General features: G+C 47.1%; 1 protein-coding gene across 5 annotated transcripts in view; it reads right to left on the bottom strand.

The window, feature by feature from the left end:
- The window catches only part of PTPRN2 (protein tyrosine phosphatase receptor type N2), an 814,855-nt gene that overhangs the window by 481,759 nt on the left and 308,606 nt on the right, over nt 1–24,490 (bottom strand). For all 5 annotated transcript variants that reach the window (XM_032394358.1, XM_032394357.1, XM_032394360.1 and 2 more), the window contains 2 exons: nt 23,110–23,269; nt 7,167–7,527 (listed from right to left, as the gene is read on the bottom strand). In XM_032394358.1, coding sequence (XP_032250249.1) covers nt 7,167–7,527; nt 23,110–23,269 — 521 coding nt within the window. The remainder of the gene's footprint in view (nt 1–7,166; nt 7,528–23,109; nt 23,270–24,490) is intronic.

Raw genomic sequence — 24,490 nt, 5'->3', positions numbered from 1 at the left:
CCAAAACATTTACAAGATCTACATGAAGAAAACTACAAAACTCTGACAAAAGAAATCAAAGAACTCAATAAATGGAGAGATATTCCATGTTCATGGATAGGAAAACTCAAAATTGTTAAGATATCAGTTCTTCCCAACTTGATCTATAATTGAATGCAATCTCAATCAAAATCCCAGCAAGTTATTTTGTGGATATTGACAAACTGATCCTAAAGTTTATATGGAGAAGCAAAAGACCCAGAATAGCCAATCCAATATTGAAAGAGAAGAAAAAGGTTGGAGGACTGACACTACTTGATTTCAAGAGTTACTATAAAGCCACAGAAATCAAGGCAGTATGGTACTGATAAATGAACAGACATAGAGATCTGGAGAGCCCAAAAACAGATCCACATAAGAATAGTCAACTGATCTTTGACAAAGTAGCAAAGGCAATAAAATGGAGCAAAGACAGTCTTTTCAGCAAATGTTGCTGGAACAACTGGACATCCACATGCAAAAAAGTAAATCTAGACACAGACCTTCATGCTTCACAAAAATTAACTCAAAATGTATCACAAGCCTAACTGTACAACACAAAAATATAAAACTCCTAGATCCAGCAACCACACTCCTTAGCATTTACCCCAAGGAGCTGAAAACTTATGTCCATACAAACACCTGAACATGGATGTTTATATTATAGCAGCTTTCTTCATAACTGCCAAAATTTGGAGGCAACCAAGATGTCCTTCAGTAGGCTAATGGATAAATTAAACTCTTGTACATCCAGATGATGGAATATTATTCAGTGCTAAAAAGAAATGAGCTGTCAAGCCATGAAAATACATGGAAGCACCTTAAATGCATATTACTAAGTGAAAGAAGCCAATCTGAAAAGACTGCACTCTGTGTGATTCCAGCTCTAAGACATTCTGGACAAGGCAAAACTATGGAGACAGAAAAGATCAGTGGTTGAGGATTGGGAGGGGGAGGGATGAACGGGGGGAGCACAAAGGACTTTTAGAGCAGTGAAACTACTTTGTATGATCCTATCATGATAGATACATGTCAGTGTACATTTGTCCAAACCCACAGAATGTAAAATACCAAGAATGAACCCTAACTAAACCCTAAACTATAGTGATAATGATCTGTCAGTGCAGGCCTTCAGTTGTAACAAATTTAACACTCTGGTGGGGGATATTGTTTATGGGGGAGTCTCTGCATGCGTGAGGGCAGAAGGTATATGGGAAATCTCTATACATTCCACTTAATTTTTCTGTGAACCTAAAACTGTTGTAAAAATAGTCTATTAAAAAAAGGAAAAAGAGTGACTTTAGGCTTCGTTAAAACTCAGTGACCACTGAGCCTGGGGAAAACTACAATCAAGGTTCCATGTTCTGAAAAGATTCATGCATGAGGATGTTAATCATGGTATTACGTGAAGAGCAAAGATCATTAAACAATATATATTTTAATAGATATGCAGTTGACCTTTGAACAATGAAGCTTAGGACTGTGCAGGTCCACTTATACATGGATTTTTTATAGTACAGAGTACTGTAAATGTATTTTCTCTTCCTTATGGTTTTCTTAAATAACGTTTCTTTTTTTCTAGCTTACTTTATTGCAAAAATATAGTATGTAATATACAGAACATATAAAATATGTGTTAATCAACTGTTTATGTTATCAGTAAAACAGTAAGCTCTTAGTAGTTAAGGTTTTGAGGAGTCAAAAGTTATGTGCAGATTTTCAACCGCTCAGAGGGTTGGCACCCCTAATCCCCACATTATTCAAGGGTCAACTGCATAAATATAGAACTAATTTGAATGTATTATGGTACATACATATATAGACTATTATGCTCCCATAAAAAAATGTAATGGAAATGCATTCAATGATGCAGCAAAATGCTAACAATATATGCAATGAGACAAACATGCTCCAAGCTCATTAACTGGACAACGGAGCAGTGATATAAAGGACACTGCATCTTCCAGCAAGGAAGCAGGTCCAGAGATACTGACACACAGGGACATCCAAACTAACCAAAGTTCAAAGGGCAAGCTCCAATATCTTTCAACACTGGGATCCCATTTGTAAAAACACAGACGTATCGGTGCATGTAGGGATCACTGGTTTTGGGTGGGAAATCTGAAGGACACACAGTGTGGCAGTTTACCTCTGAGTGTGGAGCAGTCATAGAAGGACTGGCTGTGGGCAAGGAAACTTCAGATTTCCCCTTGTACACGCTGTACTATTTGGATCTTTCTAAAATATGCATATTATAATTTTATGATGTAAAAGTTAATTTAGAAATTTAAATATATCATAGCAGCAACATTCACAATAGCCAAAAGGTAGAAGCAGCCCAAGTGTCCATCAGCAGATGGACAAAGTATGGTGTTATCCATACAACAGAATTTCACTCAGCCTTAAAAAGGAAGGAAATTCTCACACCTGCTACAACATGGAAGCACCCTGAGGACATTATACTAAGTGAGATAAAACTGTCACAAAAGAATACTGTGTGATTCCATTTCTATGAGGTCTCCAGAGTCACCCAACCCATAGAAACAGAAAGTAGAGGGTGGATGCCCGGGACTGGGGGAGGGAGATGGGGACTTAGTGTTTAATGGGGACAGAGTCTCAGTCTGGGGTAATGAAAATGTTCTGGAGACAGATGCTGGTGACAGTTTTACAACAATGTGAATATCCTTAATGCCACTGAACCGTACACTTAAAATGGGGAAGATGATCAATTTTAGGTCATGTGTATTTTACCACAATTTCTAAAAAATTAAATGTAAAAAGTGGACATGGAACTTTTTATTATGTAAGAATAACCAGAGTTCCCAGGAGGTTTAATCTCCAGTTGGAGGAAGAACTAGGCCTGGTGAATACATTAAAGGGACAAGAAGAGCTACACCATGAGATGGCCTGCTCAGAAGAGGTCTCAAACGTGCACAGAGGTCAAGGGGACGTGCACACCAAGCGCTGATGGCGCTCACCTCTGGAGATAAGACTGAAGTGACTTTTGTCTTCTTTCTACACATCTATTATTCAAGCTTTGCATAGTAACCATTGGTTATTTTATAACTGGTAAAATGCACAACAAATAATCTTCCACAAACCGATTCCCACAGCACACTGACCATTACAGAAATTACAGAATGACATTCTCTGGAGGAGTCCCACGTGGGCAGCACTGGGCACTGCCCCTTTAACCAGAGAGGCCAGACGCAGCAAAGCTTGAATTCCACACTAAAACACTGCGGTGTGCTGTCTGTCCTTCCCGTGATCCTGGTTCACACACTGCCTTAAAGCTTTCTGAAAGAAGACGGGTGTAAATAATGAATAAATGAAGAAGAGGCTCTCTTTTCTATGATAAGTTTCCACCAAATGCTTATTTGCCACGCCCATTAAGTCGACTTCTTTACCACTTCTCTGGGGGTGGGTATGGCTGGGTCTTCCTGCGGTTGCACAGGAAACCTGAACTCACTGTCACATGTCGGACTCGACCGAGCCGCAGAAGGGCAGCCCCTTCGCTGAGTCCCAGGGCAGCTCCGGGGCCTGCGCACTACCACAGGGTCCCCCTTCCAGGTAGCAGCGCGCTGGGCGTCTGGGATCTCCTGCTGTCCAGGCCGCACCACCCTGAGACCTCACGGCACACCAGCCCCCCGGGCCTCCCTCTGACTTGCTTCCAAGATGAAATCGGGCTTATGCAGAGGACTGCGCACGGAGACTCTGTGCTCGCAGCGCACTGAATCTACCTGCACTTTCCACTGGGGCCGCAGGTGGCCTGGCCGAATGCCACGGGCAGCTCTCCAGGCAGTGGTGTGAAATGGCCCACCTGGGTGTCTGCTATTATTGAACACCAATTAAATCCCAACAGCGCACTGAGTCGAAGAGTTATTTTCAGGAAGCCCCTGGACTGCAAATTCAGAGGAAAGTTGGTCTTTTCTCATTCTTTTTCATTAAAATGTCAGAAATCTTTACCCCCCCTACACTGGCTGACAGCCCTGCCCCCGAGGGATCTTTGCTACTCTGCTCCCTCTGGAGGCTAGGCACGCACTTTTGCACACAATAAAGAGAGAAAGCTAAACTTTGCAGCTGACAGGTTATTTAAAGCTTTAGAGTCCAGGAGCAATTAGCCAGAGTAACAAAGTAAACTCCCTTCAAATCTAAAATTTCTACAGTTGCCTCTTAGGAGCCCCACCTCTGTCTTCAGGGCCCTGACTTTAGGGTGATCTAATTCAGTCTTCAGTGACCTGACATCGAGGTGCCCAACTCAGTCTTCAGTGCCACCATTTAGCCTCTGAGCTGCAGCTTCCTCACCAGCAAAGTAAAACTGAAACGAATACTGTGTTTTAAGGGTGATATGAAAATCAAACGAGGCCATTTATGTGGACAAATCCACTGGTTCTTTCACTCAGCAAACACTCTGCCAGGCACGCACCGGGTGCTGGGATGTAGACAGTACAAGGAGGTGGTGTGCCATCTTCCTGAGCTGACGGTCTACGAGGGGAGAGGAGCATTTACCAAACAATCGCACAAACACGCACTGCACACTGTGAGATGTGTTCTGGGGAAGTACAGGGTGCCATGAGCCTCTCCTTTGGAGTGGGGTACGAGCTCATCTTGTTGAGAGATGGAGCATTTCAAACAGCCAAGCCGAAGTCTGCCAGCGAGGTTGAGTGGCCCTTGGCTGCTGATGCTAAAACAACACACAGCAAGCCCGTGTCCTCTGCACAGAAGGGCACATTGTCACCGCCTCTGAAGCCTTCTTGTGGAGCAGTGAACACCACAGTCAGATCTCCAGGCTAGCTCCCATAGCTCCAGGTTTACAGAAAGTACAAAGCGAAGGAACAAGGTACATGCTATATTTGGGATGCAATCAGCAAAATCCCGAATGTGAAAACTACTACAAGACAAGTGAATTCGTTTTCTAAAAATGTTGTGAGGAAAGGAAGAAGAAGGGGGAGAACACTTCTGCAAGTTTAAACAGATAGACCCGCCACTTCAATGGCTCTTCTCTGGATCCTGCTTCAAATGAAAAAAAAAAAAAATTTGTAAAGAAAATTTGTGACCACTAAGAAATGTGAACACTGATTAGATAATGATATTAAGACATTACTATTAACTTTCATACGTGGTGAAACTATTGTGGTTAGGGTTATACAAGTGTTCTCATCTTTTCCAGAGATATGGTATTGAGATACAGACAGATGGAACCCTCTGAGGTCGGGGAGGTGGCAGGTGCACAGAAGTAGGAAAGACCGGGAACTGCCTTTTGCTGAAGCCCCATGATGCAATGCACAAGGTTCATTTTACAGTACTCTATTTATTTTGTGATTGACATTTTACATGTTTCTTTTTAAAGCATAAAGTACAGCTGGGCAGACAGTATATATAAAGAGATACCAACATTGCAAGTTAGCACAGAAGAAAAAGAAAAAAGCCAACCAAATTATGCAGTTAATAAGGGTCATTGGACAGTGAAGAGCATTTTCAGAGAGGATGTTCCCAAAGATCTGCACCTCGGGGGACATCAAGAAGAATGGGAAGGTCCCAAGTACCGGGGAGGCAGGAAGGTCCTTCTAAGCAGTAACAGACACCTGAAGTGTGCTGCATTCTGTGCACATACCTGGCTCTCTAATGGATTTAAGTCCCTTTGGTAGGGGCTTCCTATTTCCGATAACTAGGACAGAAGTAGTTGATAAATGGGACTTAAGCTGTGGGAGAGGAGAAAGGAGACAAGAAGGGGTGGTTGCAGAGAAGTAGACAGCCCCCACGGCATAACCAGGAGCACAAAAGCACAGGGGGTGGTCAGCACCACAGAGAGGGCCTGGAGTCGGACCAGAGGCCACCACCTGGCCACTGGCTGGGTGGGGGGTGACTTTCCGCGGCGTTTACAGCAGAGGTCTCAGGTGAGGCTGAGCGACAACAGGAAAGCCAAATCAGCAGATGGAGGCCTCTGGTGGAGGCCGGTAATTACGGGAGTGTGGAAGGCAACAGGGCCCGGAAACGGGATTTCTCAGAGCAGTGCACGGTTTAAAGCAGCCCCCAAAGGAGGGAGAGGGGCCACTGGAGGCTGCAGCCTCCGTGGAGGAGTTCCAGTCGGACAATGGTGTATTTATGGGCAAACAATCCGTAGGCAAGTGCACAGCCTGCCTTCTCACACAGCTTTCTTTCCCAAGACAAGAACGAGAAGAAAGCATTAGTAATGGCCACACATGCTTCCCTCTAATTATAACTTTGCTTTCCTTCCATTTAGAAGGTGCCATAATGGCTTTGTGGATCGAGAGAGAGAGAACAAGAGACCTACTTAGCTGAAAAGCAGCAATACGTAGAAAAGAAGACTGTCAGAGCAAATCCAATTAAGGCGTCACTTACAGAAAATAGACTGCTGATGTTAATGTGATTCTTGGTCCGTTTTTTTAGAAACCCTGCTATCTGCTCAATTTTATTATTTGTATGTCTTCAAAGAAGAAGTCATATTTTATCAGAGTCTCACTTGATATTTTATGGCCTTAGAAGACAAACACTAGAGTCCTCTGCACCTTACAGAGTCGGAGCCAGTCACCACCCCTTCTCCTTGGGGCGGCCACAGCAGGGGCGTGACCCGCGGGAGAGCCCCAGAGGATCAGGTGGAAAGCCAGACACTTCGAAGGCCGCACGTGGCCTCACTGCATTGTGAGTGGCATTAGCTTCACACTGGGTTCTTTTGGGGACAGGCAAATAACCGTAACTACGTGAGGTGGCCCCAAGTTTGACCATAAGGAGTGCTGAGGGGCGACCTACACCAAATCCAAAAGCCTGCATGTTCCATTTTCCAAAACGTTCTGTGGCCAACATGGTTTGGGGGCCAGATCTGGTCACGTTCCCTAACCTGTTTGAGCACCTTCATCCGTGAAGCAATGGACGGACACTGCAGGGCAGGGCCCACACACCCTCGCTTCCGCCACCCCCAGAAGGGCCCTTTTCTGCCGGGCCTGACTACGACCGCCTTCCCTCCTACAGCAGCGGGGGGACGGGAGGGTGCTGAAGGCCCTTCCTCACACCACACAGGCTGTGGCTGTGACCCAGGGGGCAGCACAGAGTGCAAAGGGCTGGCCCTGGGCAGGTGCCGGAAAGACAGAAACAACAAAAACACGGGGGACTGGAGGAGGCTGACTCACCATCACTGAAGGCCGGGGGGTCCTCGGGGTCTCCTGGTGATGAAGGCCATTTCCGGAGGGCCGCTGGGGCTGAGAGGACCCTTGCTGTTCTCCAGGGCGTACGCAGCGGGTTTCGAGGCCCTGGGTCGCCCTCCCCGTGGGGCGCTGGGGGCTTCCGAGCTGCAGAGGTGCCCAGCGCAGTTTCCAGGCTCTGCCTGTTGGCACCGCCGTCCACCTTGGGGCTCAGCTCGTCAGGCCGCAGCCGGCTGTGCATCCACAAAGGGCGGCCCCCGAGGTGATCGGCCCGGGGCCCGGGAGCGTAGGTCAAAGCGGACGTCTGCGCCATGAAGGTCAGCACGCCGTCAGCGCGGGGGTCCTCACCCTGTAGGGGCCGAGGATCAAACACAGCAGGTAAGCCTCCACGTCAGCTGCTCAAAAGGGCACTTGGGGCACTAACAGCCCTGACACCCTGAAACGCACACCCGAATTTTCACACCACTGACAGACCAAACTCTATGGTCCACATTCGTTTTGCATTGGTTTCCTAATAGCAGCTTTATGGAGGTGTAATTCCCATACCACAAAATACACCCGACTCGGTGTTTTCAGTATACCCAGAACAGTGTGAACATCACCGCCATCTTTAATCCCAGCACGTCCGATCACCCCAAGAGAAACCTCATACTCATCCCCACACCCCTAGCCCTAGGCACCGGCCAGTCGACCTTCTGTCTCTATGGAGACAGGTTCTATCCGTGGAATCATACGCCACGTGGCCTTCCATGCCTGGCTTCTTGCACCTGTGCTCAAGGTGCATCCCGGCCGCAGCACCCAGCAGCGCTGCGTTCTTTCCTACCGCCGAAACGTCTCATTTTAAAGAGATCGCACATTTTGTTTATCAGTCGGTGGACATCGGGGGCCATTATACGGCTATGAACATTCATCTACAAGTTTCTTGGGGACGTGTTTCCAGTCCTCTTGGGTTTACGCCTGGAAGTGCACCTGCTGGGTGTATGGTAACTGTGCATGTGACTTGTCGGGAGCTGCCAGGACGTGCTCCAACGTGGATGCGCCTTGTGTGCTCCCACCACCAGCTGTGAGGGCTGCAGTCTCTCTCCCTCCTCTTAGCCATCTGTTTCCTTACAGCCAGCTAGTCGGTGGGAAGTGGCAGCTCACTGAGGCTTTGACTTGCATTTCCCTGCTGGTCAATGATGCCGAGCGTCTTTCATGGGCTTCTCGTCTTCTGTGGAGAAATGTCTCCCCAATCCCGTCACCTGCACTGGTGTTTACTGTTGCTGCAAAAGCAGCTCTCCATCTGAGACTGACTCTCTCCCTCAATACAGGCACCTACTGCTCCGTCTTACGGTTGTTTCACTCCAACTCCTTTCTTCACCGACTACTGAAATCACTTTCCTCTCCTATTCCTTTAACAGAAATATTCCACAACAGCAAAGCTACCCTTCTATGTAACACCACGTCCACGACCCGGCCAGCATGGCCTCTCACTGAGCCTCCACCTGTGTGTCCTCACTCACTCACTCAGTTGGCCCAGGAGGGTGCATTCTCATCAGACTGTTTTGTCACTAGACAAATCAAGACCCAGTTGTCCTCCACTCTGGAACAGCTATAAAAATGCTAGAAAGTTCAATGTTCTATTTCTGGCCGTGGGACCATCAAAATTTCCTAGACAAACACAGAAATTTCCAACGTGGAGATTCTCAGAAAAGTTATAGCTGTCCTGGATGCTTATTCAGAGCTCCCTTCATGATGTGGAATGGGTCCATGAGCCATAAAGTTTTTCAATCTTGCCCATTCATATTTTCTAAATGCACCTCGCTTGGTGAGTCAAAGGGGAGTAGACCTTGGGATCTAGTTAAGATGTGCAGCCATCACTGAATTTAAGACAAGTGGTTCAGACTCCCAAGTCTGGCTATTTTCAAAAATATGTGTGTTCAGCCTTCCAGGATGGGTTTTGGTGTAGCAAGTTAGAAATCAGAAAACTAGGGTTGATACGGGTTCTAGTTATTGTTCTCACATATGAACTTGGGCAAATCCTTTGGCCTTTTGAGACTGAATTTTCTGTCAAAGAAGGAGACTGGACATTATCTCTAAGACTGTCTTTATTTCTAAAATGATGTCATTTTAGCTGTCACCCAAATTGTTTAATGTTGTCCAAGTACTGGCTGAAATCAACTGCTTTTCCTTTAGAAAAAAGTAAGATTCATTAGAGAAAGGGAGAGAAAAATAAAATGCTACCACACAGATAGGCCCCTCCAGCAGTTTCCCACAAATTGGGTGTAAGTGTCAATCTTAAGCTCAGCCTGAACTTCTGTCCGAAAGGCTGTGTCTGAACACCTGGTCAGGTCACAGTGCTGGGGGCTGCGGATCGCATCCAAATGCCTCATTAATGTGCCCACAAGTGTCTCTCCTCTCTCTGCTATGAATGCAGCCTATCCTAGAGCTTCTACTCAAAGGGCCTTTAATTATAGCTAAACTGGAACGCTCCGGGTAATGGACAAACCAGGCTGAACACAGTGCACAACAAATCACCACTGAACATAATCTGTGCAGTAGACTTTGATAAACAATCTATTTTGGGTCTGTTTATCCTGTGAACCAAATTAAGGTGAAGAGGGAAAAATAATATTTCAGTAGGTACACTGTAGGAATAATCGAAAAACATGGGTTTTTACAAGTCATACCAGGTCCTCTGTAAATGATGGCCAGCACGATGGTGTCCTCGGGGGAGCTCCCTGGGGCCCAGCCAACAGCTCGGAGCCCTGGGAGTTGGGAGACCAGCAATACGAGTATTCTCATGATGGCTTCCTGTTTGTGGCGTCAAGTCTTGGAGGACAGAGCTGGTAGATGGGGCTGGATTCTGGGGCAAGGCTGCCTGGGTTGGAATCCCACCTCTGATCTCACAAGCCCGGTGAATTATTTAATCTCTAAGCCATCTATAAAATGGGGATAATAAGCACAGTGCCTGGCACGGGGTGTTGGTGGTTACTGCTCCTACCATTCTTACTACTATTATTTACTTCACCTTCTTAGACCTTCCTTTTCTTTAAAGCAGTAGGAAGTCCACAGATGAACTGAGCAGAAGCCACTCCCCCATTCTAAAGGTTTTAAGCCTGAATTCAACAAACCTATGATGTCAGGTTCCCAAAAATAATGCTGAATAATTTTTCGGACTGCAGTTGCCCAAATCTCGGATTAGCAACCTGAAAGTACACAAATTTGCCAATTCCCAGCACATGGTATGGCCACTCCTGGTACATTAATTCTTCGTACCACACATTAGAGAAATCTAGCTGGGACATCCTTGATATGATACACTTTGCATGAAGCATCTGAGAACTGCCGCCAAAGCTTGCTGAACTTTACCCTGAAATCATCTTCCTCCGGGCATATTCCTTAACCCACGGTGTTGCCGCATGAGAAGGAGTGGAATCCACTTACCCACACCTTCCATGGTATTGAATAAAACCAAGGGGAAGACGGCTCTTTTGGGAGACTGGCCTGATCCTGTCAGCGCAGTTCTGTGGCACCTGCACGACTTCGAGCTTCCCTCTTACTACCTTCAAAATTAGGAAAATACTTCCTTTTTTCTTAAGGCAGGTATGAGGATTAGGGAGGGTAAAAAATTAGGTTACAGTGCTCAGCACAGGGCTCGGAGGAGGTGTTGAGACATGGTGGGCAGTAGCATCCTCCTCACCAGCACCAAGCATCATCACCTCTGCAAGCACGATCCCCTCTGTGCTCCCCACCATCAGCAGCAGCATCCCCATCCAGATGGCCACCAGGGCCATGATCGCCACTGTCACCTCCCCCAGCAGCATCACGAGCACTAGCGGTGTGCCAAGTCTGGACAACGTTCTGCGGGGAGAGAAGGTCTCAGACACGGACCTGAGACAAACTGCAGGCGGAAATGGGAGTTAGGTCACGGACCTATGCAACTCTTAGTGGAAGCGTATTTTTAAAGAGGTTCAGTGACCCTGGTGTGGAAGGAAGAGGAGAATCGGAGCAGCTGCCTGGAGCCAGCCAACACACTTCCTAGAGCCACAGCCCGTCTGCCCAACCACGAACTAGGCATGGAAGCTCCCCTTCCTGCCAGGTTCACCAGGACCAGGGGCCCGGAGCGAAAAGTCAGGCTTCCTTCCTCGCATGGAAATCCGCCCACTCCAGTCCCAGATTGCACAATTATGGATTCAGACTGCCAGGAAGCCTGGAGGCCCTCGGAGTCCCACATGCGAGCAAACACTGAGTGGATGAGACATGTCTATACACTGGCCACTAATGCTTATCAGGTTTCTCTTATGCCAAGGACCCAAAACAAATTAGGAAACTCACACTGGGCCATGTTTGACCACAGAACATTTTCTCCCGTTTGTCCCACAGCCTGAAGGCAGCACTGACGAGCACATTGATCAGGATGTGCTTGCGGCTGGTGACAAAGTACACAGCAGTGGGGCTGTCCACAGGCTTCCTAATGAGGTGACCCCACGATGCCACTGGATGTGGCAAGATTTGAGATCCCCATAAGGGGGTCTCAGGAACCCTCCCCCTCCAATTCATTAATGTAGAGAAGCGGTTACTTTGCTGTGCCTTTCTGTGCTCAGGCCATAGAGGATGATTCTGGTGCACTGTTAACTCTCTCCCTCTGTCTCTGTCTCTCTCTCTCTGTTTCTTTCTCTACCCCTCTCTACCCCGTCTCTCCCTCTTTCTCTCCTTTCCTTTTCCTCAGTCCCTCTCCCCGCTCTCTCTCCCTCCCTCCTTTCTTCCCTCCTTCTGCCTCCCTCTCTCTGGCTCTCCCTTCTTCCCTCTCTCCCTCTTTACCTTCCCTCCCCTCTCTCCCTCCCAACACAGAGAGAGGCTATCCTGCCAAGGGGCTCAGGCTCTAAGCAGCCAGCCTGCCCCACGTGCAGGGAATAAACTGGAGGTGTCGTTCTTACCGACAGCATTGTTGCCAGGACAAAAGAAATGTTTGCCTTTAGGGGAGCTTCACACTGGTCTATCTTTCTCTGCAGCTGAGACACAGAGCTTTCGGTTAGAAAAACCAGTCCCAAACACCTTTTACAGAGTTCACAAAATCTATGTGGTTAAAGAGATGTTAAGTTCTAAACTTGGGATCAACGAATTTTGCAGAAAGTTAACAGTAATCCGAGCTGTGGATTTTAAATTACGGATTTCTGCAATGATACTGCGTTACGCTCACTTGGAATGGTTCTAGAGACAGCTGGTGACGTAAAGCCAGCATCCTGCTCCTCCACCCTACCCCACCCACATTACTTCTTCCTCCTGTCATTCCTGCTTCATCTGCTGTCCTGGTTTGCATCTTGTTCTTTCCAGCAGCGGCACCTATAGCCCCAGACTCAGCAAGTAACAGGTTGAAAGGAATGGACTGGAGCAGAGAGTTGCAATCCATTTTTCTACCCACCTGGGATAAGCATGAAGCATGGAGTTAGAGGCCACTGACTACAATAACCACTGGAGTTAGAGCCCATTGACTACGATAACCATCACAAAATGGGTCCTGTTTTCCGAGTGCTGGTGCAGGCTGTTCTTTGGTTTTCTATGTTTTAATTCTTTTTGACACTCTCAACAACCCCATGGTGTAGACATAACTATAGCATTTTACAGATAGGAAGCCGACATCCCGGCAGGTGAGGACCAGGGCTGGGACGCAGCCTCGCGCATCTGGCTTCAGGCTGCAGAAAGAAGCAGGCTCACCCTGCAGTCTGTCTGGAGGAGAGTGACAAGAGTTTGGAGGAGGAAACTTGGTGACCTTGTTTTTGGCTTAAAAAATAAATGTGAAAACGCTGGACAAGAATTCAGAGTTCTGACTTCAGCTCTACCACCAGTTAAGTGTTGGAAAGTGGACACTGCACCTTCTCAGCGTCAGTGTCCCTCTCTGTAAACCACTGAAGGTCTCGGGGGACTTTTCACCCTCATAAAGCATGATTCTACAGAAAGGACAATCCAGCCTGATGTAACAAGGCTGTGGCTTTCTTTCTGCCTGTCCAGTCAGCTCTGAAGAGTCCAGATGGGAGAAGTGGACAACTCTCAAAGGATGCCCGAGTAGCTTCTTACACATGGTTACATGAGAAGTTAGATCAAAAATAAAGACAAAAAAGAGAATGTCTTCTGCCCACACAGATCCAACACAACACATGATGTGATGAGCCCTGGGCGGCATACTGAACTGATGAATCACTGAACATTATATTAAAAACCAATGATGTACGACACCTTGGCTAATTGAATTTAAAGAAAAAGAAAAAGAAAAACAAGAAGTAAGGACTTCTCACAAAACCTCTTTGTGGCCTCCCGTGTATGTTTATACAACCTTCTCTCCTCCCAGCCAGTCAGCTGTGGGAGGGCAGGGCCGGCTGCCTTGCTCTGTAACTGCAGGATCTGGCCTGGGGCCCAGCAGGATGAAGGCAGAAACACGAGCCAGGAAGGGGACAGGGCATGCGTCTGGGAGAGATTGTGCGTGTGTCATCAGACCGCGTGAGGTCACACATTGATCCCCAGCCCTCATGATGGTCACACCTCGGACGCTCCACCTGCTGGGTAAGCAGATGAACACATAAATGACAGGTAGGCTAGTTTGCCCACGGAGCTCAGTTCCAAGCCGACTAGACCCTCAGGCTTTCTGTAAGTGGGGTGGCCTGCTTCTGCAGGTAGGACTTTATGGAGCAGGGAATGGGGGATGGTACTCAGAGTAACTATGATTAATCCCTTCCTACAGAGCAGACACAAAGGCTGAGAACAGCTCTACCATGAGATCCCAGCTTCCCACCGCAGGTCAGTAGAAATAACAGCATGACAAGGCAACTTTTAGGTCAAATGAACATCACGGATACGGCTCAGACACAATGTTGTGGCCATGGTCCTCACAGCTCCACCTTTGCACACGTTCTTCCCAGTAGCACCGCTAAGTAGAGGGTGGGGGGAGCCCTGAGCCCCCAGATTGGATTTCCTAAGATGGCACCTCTTCAGAAACGGAGGATGCCTGGCTGGTCTCCAGTCTGGGGCTATGAGGAGACGGCTGCCATGAACAGCCTCGTGAAGTCTTCTTGTGAGCACACCTGTCCTTTCTCTGATGTGTCACAAGACAGACGAATGGTCAACTGTAAAGAAACTGCCAACACAGTGGCTGGAACACTTTATGTTTCCACTAATTACTGTACATTCTCACCAAGAGTTGGTATCATAGTTTCTTTTTTTTTTATTTTAGTCAATCTAGTGGACAGGAAGTAGTAGTCCTTTATGGTGTTATGCTGTATTTCCCCAGTGTATAATGATGTTGGGCACCTTTAATCCCCTTATTGGCCATTTCTATGTCTTTTTTTAATAAAGTATCTGTTCAAAACTCTCACCTATTTTGTGTTGGCTTGCTCAGCTGTTTTTCTTTTTCATCTTTATTAAGGTATAATTAACACACAATAAACAGCACACATTTGTTTTGACACAACTCTACACTTATGAAAACCATCACCAGAGTTAAAGCAGTGAACACAACTCTCACCCAAAAAGCGTGCTTGTCCCCTTTAACACTTCCTTCCCACTGCTTCCCACTCACACCCTCAGGCAACCACTGATTTCCTTTCTGTCACTCATACACTACTTTGTATTTTCTCATACTTCGTGTAAATAAAACTACAACAGTTTGCACTTTCTTTCTGTCGGTCAGCATGATGATTTGGAAAGTCATCCGAGCTACGGCATGCATCAGTAATTTACTCATCTCTATTGCTGAGGAGTATTCACTTGTTTCTTCGTTCACTTGTTGATAGGCTTCTGAGTTTTTCCCGTTGTTGGGAATTACTATTACAGCGGCCATGAATATTCAGGTACAGTCTTCTAAATGGACAAAGCCCTGATGGATCTTGGACAGGAGTGTGATGGCTGGATCATGGAGTGGGCGTATTCCCACCAGCAGTGGGTGAGAGTTCCATTTCTCCACCCCCTTGCCAACACGTGGTGTGGGCAGTCTTTTAAATTTCAGTCATTCTAGTAGGTGCAAGATGACAGCTCCTTGTAGTTTCATTTTATTTCCCTGATGAACAATGTTGAACATTTCACCGGAGTTTATTTGCCACCATTTATCTTCTTTGGTGAAGTGTCTTTTTAAATCTTTTGCTCAATTCTTTACTTGCCTCCTCTTTTTCATTTTAATGAGTTTTGAGAGCTCTTTATACATCGTAGAGAAAAGCACTTTTTCAGGTGTATTATTTGCAAATTTTTTTCCCAGCCTGTGACTTGTCTTCTCATTCTCTCATCAGGACCTTTCAAAGAAGAGAATTTTTAATTTTTATGAAGTCCAATTTATGACTTCTTCTCTTCTGGGCTGCACTTTTGGTGTCACATTTATACATCAGTTTGGGGGACCTCAACACTATTAAGCCTTCTGACACACGATCATATTGCCATTTAGACCTTCTCTAGTTATTCTCATCACTGTTTTTTTAATTCTCAGTGTACAAAGCCTTACACATATTCTGTTACCTTTCTAATTGTTTCATAATCTCAATGATACTATAAATGACTTCTTCTAATTGTTTGTGGTTAGTATATAGAAATACAATTGATTTTTGCACATTTACTTGGCATTCTATGGCATTGCCAAGCTCATTTATTAGTTTTAGCAGCTTTTTTGTAGATTCCACCAAATTTTCTGCAAAGGTGGTCATGTAATCTGGATGCCTTTTATTTCTTTTTCTTGCTTTATTGCATTGACTAAACCCTCCAGTACAGAAGAGGCAAGAGCAGTCTTCCTTGTCTAATTCCAGATTTTAAGTAGAAAGCATTCAGTTCTTCTTCATTCAGTGTGAGGCTAGTTGTAGATTTCTATCATGAATTGATGATGACTTTTGTCAAATGCTTTTTCTGCATCTTTTACAACTACTATGTATAGTTTTCCTTTTTCTTGTCAATGTGATGTTATACTCAATAATTTTCAAATGTAGAGAATTTCCCTGTATCATCATGTATTATCCTTTTTTATATAATGCTGGATTTGATTTGCTAAAATTTTTCTAGAATTTTTGCTTCTATATTTCTGAGGGATAATGATCTGAAGTTTTCTTTTCCTTTATCTTTCTTTGTATGATTTTAATCCTTTGATATTTATTGGCTTATTTTATGGCCCAGGACATGATCTATATTGGGAAATATTCTGTGTATACTTGAAAATAATGTGTATTCAGCAGTCTTTAGATACTATTGTTCTATTAATATCAGGTTTAAGTTGCTTGATGGTATTGTTCAAATCTTTATATCCTTAATGATATTTTATCTATTTGTATAAGAAGTTCTTGAGAGAGACTGTGGATCTGTATAATTCTCTTTTTGGTATTCTCATATTTTTGCTTTATGTATTTGAAGTGCTGACATTAGGTTCATAAAAAAGATTTTTATGTCACTTAATGAATTGATCATTTAGTCATTCTTAAATGCTCTATCTCTGATAATGCTATTTGTCTTGAAGTGTACTTTGATTAATATTAACGTAGTCACAGCAGCTTTCTGATACTTAGAGTTTCCATTTTATATATTTTCACAGCAGCTTTCTGATATTTAGAGTTTCCATTTTATATATTTTCCATACTTTTACTTTCAACTTACATGTGTCTTTCTAATTTCATGTGCTTTGGCTTTAGAAGAATATAGTTATTTGTTCTCTGTTTTTATTAAAATTGAATATCTCTGCTTTTCATTTGGAGGGCTTAGTCCATTTGATAACTGAGACAATTTGATAATTTGATAATTGATATAATTATCAATATGGGTAGACTTAAGTCTACTTTCTTGATATTTGTTTTATATTCAGCCCACGAGGTCTTCATTCCTCTCTTACTTCTTCCTTTCTTTCCTTTATATGGATAAATAAAGCATTTTCAGCATTTCATTTTATCTCTGAATTGACTTTTAGTTATACCTATTTTTGCTTATTTCTTAGGATGGTCGCTATGTAAGTTATAATATATATATTTAATTTATTATAGTATACTTTCATATAATATTACAAAACTTCACAAATCACTCTTGTGCTCCTGTTGCCATATACTTTTCTTCCATATAAGCTATAAACCCCACAATACGTTTTTTAAAAGATTTTATTTATCCATTTGAGAGAGAGAGAGCACATGAGCAGCAGGGAGGGGTAGAGGGAGAGGGACAAGCAGACTTTCCACCGAGCAGGGAGCCCGATGCGGGGCTCGACCCCAGGAACCCAGGATCATGACCTGAGCCGAAGGCAGATGCTTAACCCATTGAGCCACCCAGGTGCCCCAAACCCCACAATACATTTTTTATTATTTTCTTTTAAATATCCAATAGTCTTTATCAAAATCTTATATATCTTATGTATATGTATCTTTTATATTTACTTGCAAATATACCATTTCTGGTCATTTTCATTCTATTTTTTAGATATGGGCTTCTCTATGACATCACTTTTCTTTAAGCCAAAGCACTTATTTTAGCATTTTTGTTGTAGGGGTCTTCCAGAGACAGATTTTCCCTGTTTCACCTACAGTTTTGAACAACACAGAATTCTAAATTGACGGGTTTTTTCTTTTCTTTCAATACCTTAAAGATGTTCTATTGTCTTCTGGTCTCCTAATGAGAAGTAAGACTTCATTCTTATAATTATTCCCCAAGATATAATTTGTCTTTCTTCCCCTCAGGATTTTCTCTTTATCTTTGGTTTTCCTTAGTTTGATTATGATATGCCTAGATTTTGTTTTCTATTTATCCTCCTTGTGGTTCATTAAGCTTCTTGCATCTATGTTTTGATGTCTTTTATCAGTCTGGGCAAATCCCAGGCATTATTTCTTCAAATATGTCTTCTACCCCATCTCTTTCTCTCTTTCCCTTCTGGGATGACAGTTACATATATGTTAGAGTATTTAATATTGCCCCATGTGTCTTGGATGTTTGTTTCATTTTTTGTACTTCTTTTATGTTCTTTATGCTTCATTTTTGATCATTCCCATTGACCTGACTTGAAATTCACAGATTCTTTCCTCTATTGTGTCTGGTCTGTTACTAAACTCCTCAAATGTCTTCTTTATTTCTGATCTTATTACTTTCAATTCTAGCATTCCCATTTGGTGTTCTTGTATTGTTTCCGTCTCTCTGCTGCAGTTTTCCATTTGTTCATTTATGTTTTTTCACCTTTCCCACCTAATCCTTTAATATATTTCATTATTACGGCATCCTTTTCTAATCATTACAACACCTGAGTCACATCTGGGTATTCTTTATTCTTCTATTGCCTCTTTCCTCTCTTGACCATGAGTCCCATCTTCTTGTCCCTTCATGTGTCTCCCAGTTTTTGACTGTAAGCTGGGTTTTGTCTGAAGAATAATAGAGAATGAAGGGAGTAATATTTATCCCTGGGAAATGGCAAGTCCTCCTCCTGTCAGTCTGCTATTGTGGGGCTGAATTCACGTGAGCTGTACTGGAAACGGGCGTTGGTTTTGTTGCAGAGTCAGATTCAGTAACTCCTGGCTGTAGTTATGTCGAGGGTGGGCTCAGGCCTTTTCTACCACAGCACTGGGATCTAAGCCCTAGTGCGACTCTGGCTTTATGCTTTGCAGATGGCTACCACTCTTCTGAGCATGGGAGCTGTCTCTGATTTACAGCCAATTCCATTTTGTGGGCCCCACCTCTCTGCTCCCCATAAGGTAGCTCTTCTTCCACCACTCTGCCTTTTCCCAAGCCTCCAGAGGGCTGCTAAGGGGTGCTCAGAAGGGTCTGGTGCTCCCAGTCTCCCCCTGCAGTGTACTGTCTTCTCATACACTCAGTACTCCATGCAGCTGCTGCTGGGGCTCCTGCCCCTCATGCCAGTCCCCATGCACGGTCCATGGCTCCTTAAAGTTGGGGCCATGCTCTTGCACCCCTCCTACAGCTGGTTCCTCTCCTGCTGTTGCAGCCTGTATGAAAGGAGTGGGGCCTCTTCTCCCCTAGAATGACCTCATTACTTTCTGGAATTCAATCCATTTGAGTTTCTTTGTATCATCAGCAATCCAAAGGGTTTTCTAAAAGCTAGGACTGGTAGCTCACCTGGCCTGTTCATGCTGTTTAGGTGGGACTGGGGTGGTCTCCTGACACTCTGCACGTTGAGGCCACCTGGTGACTTTTAGATGCTCCTCCAGTACCCGACCCGAGAAGCCCTCGCTGACTCACTCGCTGTCTGGTTCACGGGCCTCCTTTATTTTGAGCATTCCCTGCAGTGCGGCGCTGCTCCATCCCTAACTGCATCTGTGTGTCTTCCTTACCTGGGAGGACTTGTGAGGTCCCAACAGTAGGACTCGGGTTTACCTTTCTAACCGCGGCACCTAGTGCAGCCTGTTGAACATGAAAAATGCTGAGACAACGTTTCCAAAATAAATCAGTTAATTCACAGCATTTCCAGGTGATGAATTTCAGTTTTAATCTCAACAGCATAGTGTAAGTTGAGAATTTCCTGTGTTCTCCATAGTGACGACAAGGACATTTAACCAATGCTGCCGTGGTCAGGAGAGACAGGAGCTGCCTCCACCTGCAGACAACACACGGGGAACGATGACATTGACTGAGAAAAGCTCAACCGTGCATCAGAGCTGCAAGGCTGTTTGACTCCCCCGGCTTCTGTCAGGAAGTAATTTGTAGTCAAGCCTCTAAAGGTAATAAATTCACAATGTTTCTCTAACCTATGCTAGAGGAGATTTTTGAAGGTACGTAGAAAAAGATTACTTATAAACTAATTCATTGGAAATTGGTTGCATCTTGAAAGGTCATGGGTGTATAAAGCTTAAATTTCCAACTTAGATTTTCATCACTTGAGAGGGGTGGAGATCAGAAAACACTGCTCAAAGCCGTGGCTGGCTGTACTTTTGTGGCAAAAAAGTCTGCACGGTGGCTGCAGTAACATCTGATTATGGCCTTCTTTTGCTTTATCCAGGCTTTGTTCATTAGAGAGAGGACACTGGACAGAGAAAATAACAAGTTCTAGGTTTTAATGCATTTTTTAATAGTGAGAAGCATCTATCCCAACACAGAAGAAAAAAGCATAAGCCAAAAATGCCACCAAGTGCTCATTTTCTTTTCTTCTCTAAGTGCTCATTTCCTGAATAATCCTTGTGACTGTGGTGGTAAAATGGCCATGTGGTAGCATGAGCGCAGAACCCATGATTCAGACTGGGACATCTGTGAGGGACAGTGCCCAGACAAACTACGGAGGGTGGCCCTCCCACTGGGTGGGTGTTTAAGGACCATGGAAGCCAAGCTTGGCAGGGGGTCAAATGGACGCAATGTGTGGTGAGGCCAGTGACAGCCCCTCTCTCCCACTTGGCTCTTCTGGAACGGGGTGCAGGCAGGATGGATACCACCTCTCCCTCTGCCTCCAGCGGCCCTAGGGCAGAGTCAGAGGCGATGGCCCCACATCTCAGCCATAGGCTCTCGAAGGAATTCAGGTCCATGCAAAGACAGCAGTCACGCTTTCTTCCAGAAAGGGAAGGCTGCCTTGAGAGCAATCCCAGGGTGGTGTCCAGACGCTCAGTGGCAGAATCACAGGGTACGGGAGCAGGGCGGGAAGCACACTGCAGCAAATCCTACTGGCCAGTGTAAGGAAGCCTCACACTCACACACCCCACCACCACCTCAGGCCTGACAGGATCCACGGGGGCGGGTGTAGCAGTTATTCACCACCTGGGAGGTCGTGCCCTGGGACCACCCGAGAGCCCCCAGAAGCTGCTATCAGCCCCCTCCCACCACATAGCCGCAACCCCTCCCAACACTCCCGGCACGGGCCGTGGGAGCCTCAGAAGTCCCACTTCACGAGGCTCCAGGGTTGCCTGCAGGTGATTTCTGATCCTGACGTCATGCTCTCGGGTTACTGACAGCAGGGTGCTGCGAGCACGGCAGTACGGCTGCGAATCCAGGTGCTTCCCATGCCCCTCCACGTCCAGGGAGCAAATTCTGCTCTAAGCTTGACTCTCTCATTTTAGTGCAGGGCTAAGGGAGTGATGACCACACTGAAGGGGAAACATGGTGCGGATTCAGAATGAACGCCGAGGCTCCCACTACACCAAGGGGGACAGCTGATGAGGCTTTGCCAGCGCCCTGCGGGACAGAGCTGGGCCGCTGCCCTGGAGCCTGCCCGCCTTCCTTCTCTGTTTTGGCACCCAGCTGAGAAGTCACCGGACTCAGGGGAACATGGTGAACCGCGTCACAGAGAAATTCCAGCTGGTTCCTTCATTCAGCATCTTCTGAGTCTTCCGAGTCTTGGGAAATTTTAACGACTCTCTTCCCTTCCCTCCTCCACAACCTGCTCTGGGTCCAACACGCAGGGACTCGAGGCAATGTCTCCATTACGGAAGCCCAGAAACCCACAGCAGAAGCCAAGGCTGAGCAGGAAGCTTCGTGTCCCTTTTGATAAAGATACATCAGAGGACAAAGGAGGCAGACGAAGCGATGCTTTTAGGCTTATATGTACTTGAATTACCCATCTTCAGGACTGGGGGCGATGCTGGTTTTCCAGGGTGTGGTGGAAGGAGTACACAGGTGAGACTGGGGCTGTGGGGCCGTGCGGTGCTGGAGCCCGGACGGAACCCGGTCAGAGCACAGCTGTGTCCTCGGTTCTCCTCCGGAGACCGGGACTCCACCAACAAGCAGCAGAGGTTTCCAGACTCCTGACCTACTTTCACTGTGTGTGAAGACTATTTATGATGAGAAGTAATAACTACGATTAATTGAGGCCTTCCCTGAAAGCTCGATGTGCCCTGTCTTGCTTAATCCTCACAATGACCCAACTTCACAGCCAGGGACCCCGGGACAGAGAGGCTGAGCAGCTTCCTCAAGGACACACAGCACTGGTGGGACTGGTTCTGAATCCAGCACCTTGCCCACCACGTCTGCCCACTGCCAATTCCCCCAGGAACAGGTCCGTGACACCGTGACAGGCCCATCTTTCACCCACAGCATCCAGCTGAGTGTCTGGCTCATAGAAAGTGCTTAGACAGCATCAGTGAATGAGTAAAAAATCTTAACATTTAAAAAAAAGTGTTAAGTGAGCTCCTCCAGGGTTAAGGTCTGCACTGAGAAGCTGGCCAGCGGTCCAGGCCAGAGTGGGCTTGGGCCAAGCGCAGCGTGGGGGCCCTCCCGGCATGATGTGACTCTCTCCCGCTAGGGGCTCACCTGTGAGGACTGAAGAAGACCTCCACCATCAGGGCAGATGCCAAGGGCTGGGCAAACACACTCACACGACGCAGGGTGGAAACGTGATTGTGGGGGAGCTCCCAGCCCACACCTAACTTGCAGGGTCGCAGCACCCAGGACATGCACCTGGCTCTGTACCGACTCAAAGTTCACTCCCACGCGAAGGCAGCTCTGCGGCCTCATCAGCCGTGAGCCTCTAAAGAAACGTGTGGGGGCACTCCCGGGATCCCGGCCCACTGTGGGCTTCCGTGATTTCAGCGGCTTCTCGACAGGAAAATAATCAAAGAAGGGACCCACGTTGTTCCCCCATATTTCCTGGAGCCACAACCATCTTCTGATGAAGCCCCAGCAGGGCCTCAGTGGAAGAGGATGTTTGTAAGCCACACATCAGTCGTGGAAAGGGACATACGTCAAATCCCAGTGGACATAACTAAAAAAGAAGTGTGTGCAGGTCTGCCAAATACCCAGCATGCCCACAATCACCCTGGACTTCAACAATTGCCCAAACCCCGTTCTTGGGATGCGTGACGGCCCCTGGCTCTGATGGTGGGTGGGCCCCCAGTGCTGGACTGGTGAGCGTGTGTGTGCGACTGGTGAGCCAGGGCCCTTCTCTGCATGCACCCGGACCTGCATGGGATGCAGGAGAGAAACCAGGAGGTGCCCAGGACTTGCAAGGTCGGCCTGTGTGTGCACAGAGGAAACTGCATGCAGCAGTAAGACATGCCCAGCCCACAGAGAGAGCTGCGAGGGTCACCTGAGCGGATGGTCTGTCATGCCTCGTCCTGGGGCGCGGGTTCGAAGCAGCCCACGACAGGGCCTCCAGGTAGGGCAGGTAGCGCTGAACAGCCTCGGCCAGAGTGCTGTCATCCTCCAGACTATACCTCCTTTCCTTATCCACACTCAGCTTTGAGCTCCTGAAAAGCCAGAGAAAACCATGAGCCTGTCCCACGTTTGTTCACGTTGATTAGCCACTTGGGCATCTGCTTCAGGCGAGAGAAACACATGCGGATGGCCTCGGTGACCGAGCAAGGACACAGGCCTCGTGGCCAGAGGGTGAGGTCCTGCCTCCTTGGCGCACATCAGCCACGGGCTTGAGTCTCTCACCCACCTCCCTGAGCCTGGTGCTCTGACGCGCCTCAGAGCCATTGTGGGGACCTGATGAGTGACCCCTAGAGAGGATCGGGCCTGGAGTATGTCCTCAGCGTGGCCCCTCTGAGCCCCCGGGGTGGGAGACAAGCTAACACACAGACGTGGAACAGCCAGGACTTACTGCAAGTCCAACAAGAATCTGAGAAGCAGAGAGCAGGGGTACGCAGCGGCCGGGGGCACAAGAGGTCTACCTGGAAGGGGGTCTGAGGTCAGGGAAGTGGAATGGTGGGGGTGGGGTGCAGGCAGAGGAGACAAAGGTGGAACAAAGAGCCAAGCACAGGTGTGAGGTCTGAGCAAGGACAGGCTCACGCAGAGCCCTGGCCACCGGCAGGAGTGGAGGTGGAGGCAGCCGGACCGAGGGTGGACCTCATTACAAACGGGGCAGGAGCCGGGCCGAGGGCGGACCTCGCTAGAAATGGGGCAGGTGGACGTCACACAGTAATGGGGGTACAGCCCCATAGAGGAGAAGAAACCCTCCCAGGTCCCACCACCTCCCAAAGCCTCAGCAAACACCCCATACGCACAACTGTTCTGAGGCACCTCTACAGGAGTGAGGTTGGGAGACCCCGGGCAGTGGTTTGGTGCTCGTGGCGGAGAGTGACCAGAGACACCACTCCCGACTCCCACACCCTGTGAACGTGCTGGGCTCCAGGGTCAGGGCTCGGGGGCAGGCAGGTGGCAGGAGGCATGAGGTCCATAGTCAGCTGACCCTAAGACAGGGAGATGATCCTGGGTCCCCCGGTGGCCCAGTGGGATCCCGGGTCCTTAAAAGAGGATGAGGAGGTGGAGGGGGTGTCCAAGTGATGTCATGGAGGAAGCCCTCCAGCCCTGAGGGAGGACAGGCCACCAGCCAGAGAACGCAAAAGGGAGGACATTCCCAGCCTGGCCCTCGAGAAGGGGCCGGCCCTGCGACACCTGGGCTTTAGCTCAGGGAGGCCCAGGTGGAGCTTCTGGCCCACGGAACCGTCAGATCGGAAGAGCGTCGT

This window comes from Phoca vitulina, unplaced genomic scaffold (genome assembly GCF_004348235.1).
Source record: "Phoca vitulina isolate PV1807 unplaced genomic scaffold, GSC_HSeal_1.0 scaffold80, whole genome shotgun sequence".
NCBI classification, from domain to species: domain Eukaryota; kingdom Metazoa; phylum Chordata; class Mammalia; order Carnivora; family Phocidae; genus Phoca; species Phoca vitulina.
Note: the sequence above shows the minus strand (reverse complement) of the source record. Positions and strands in the feature narration are given on the sequence as shown.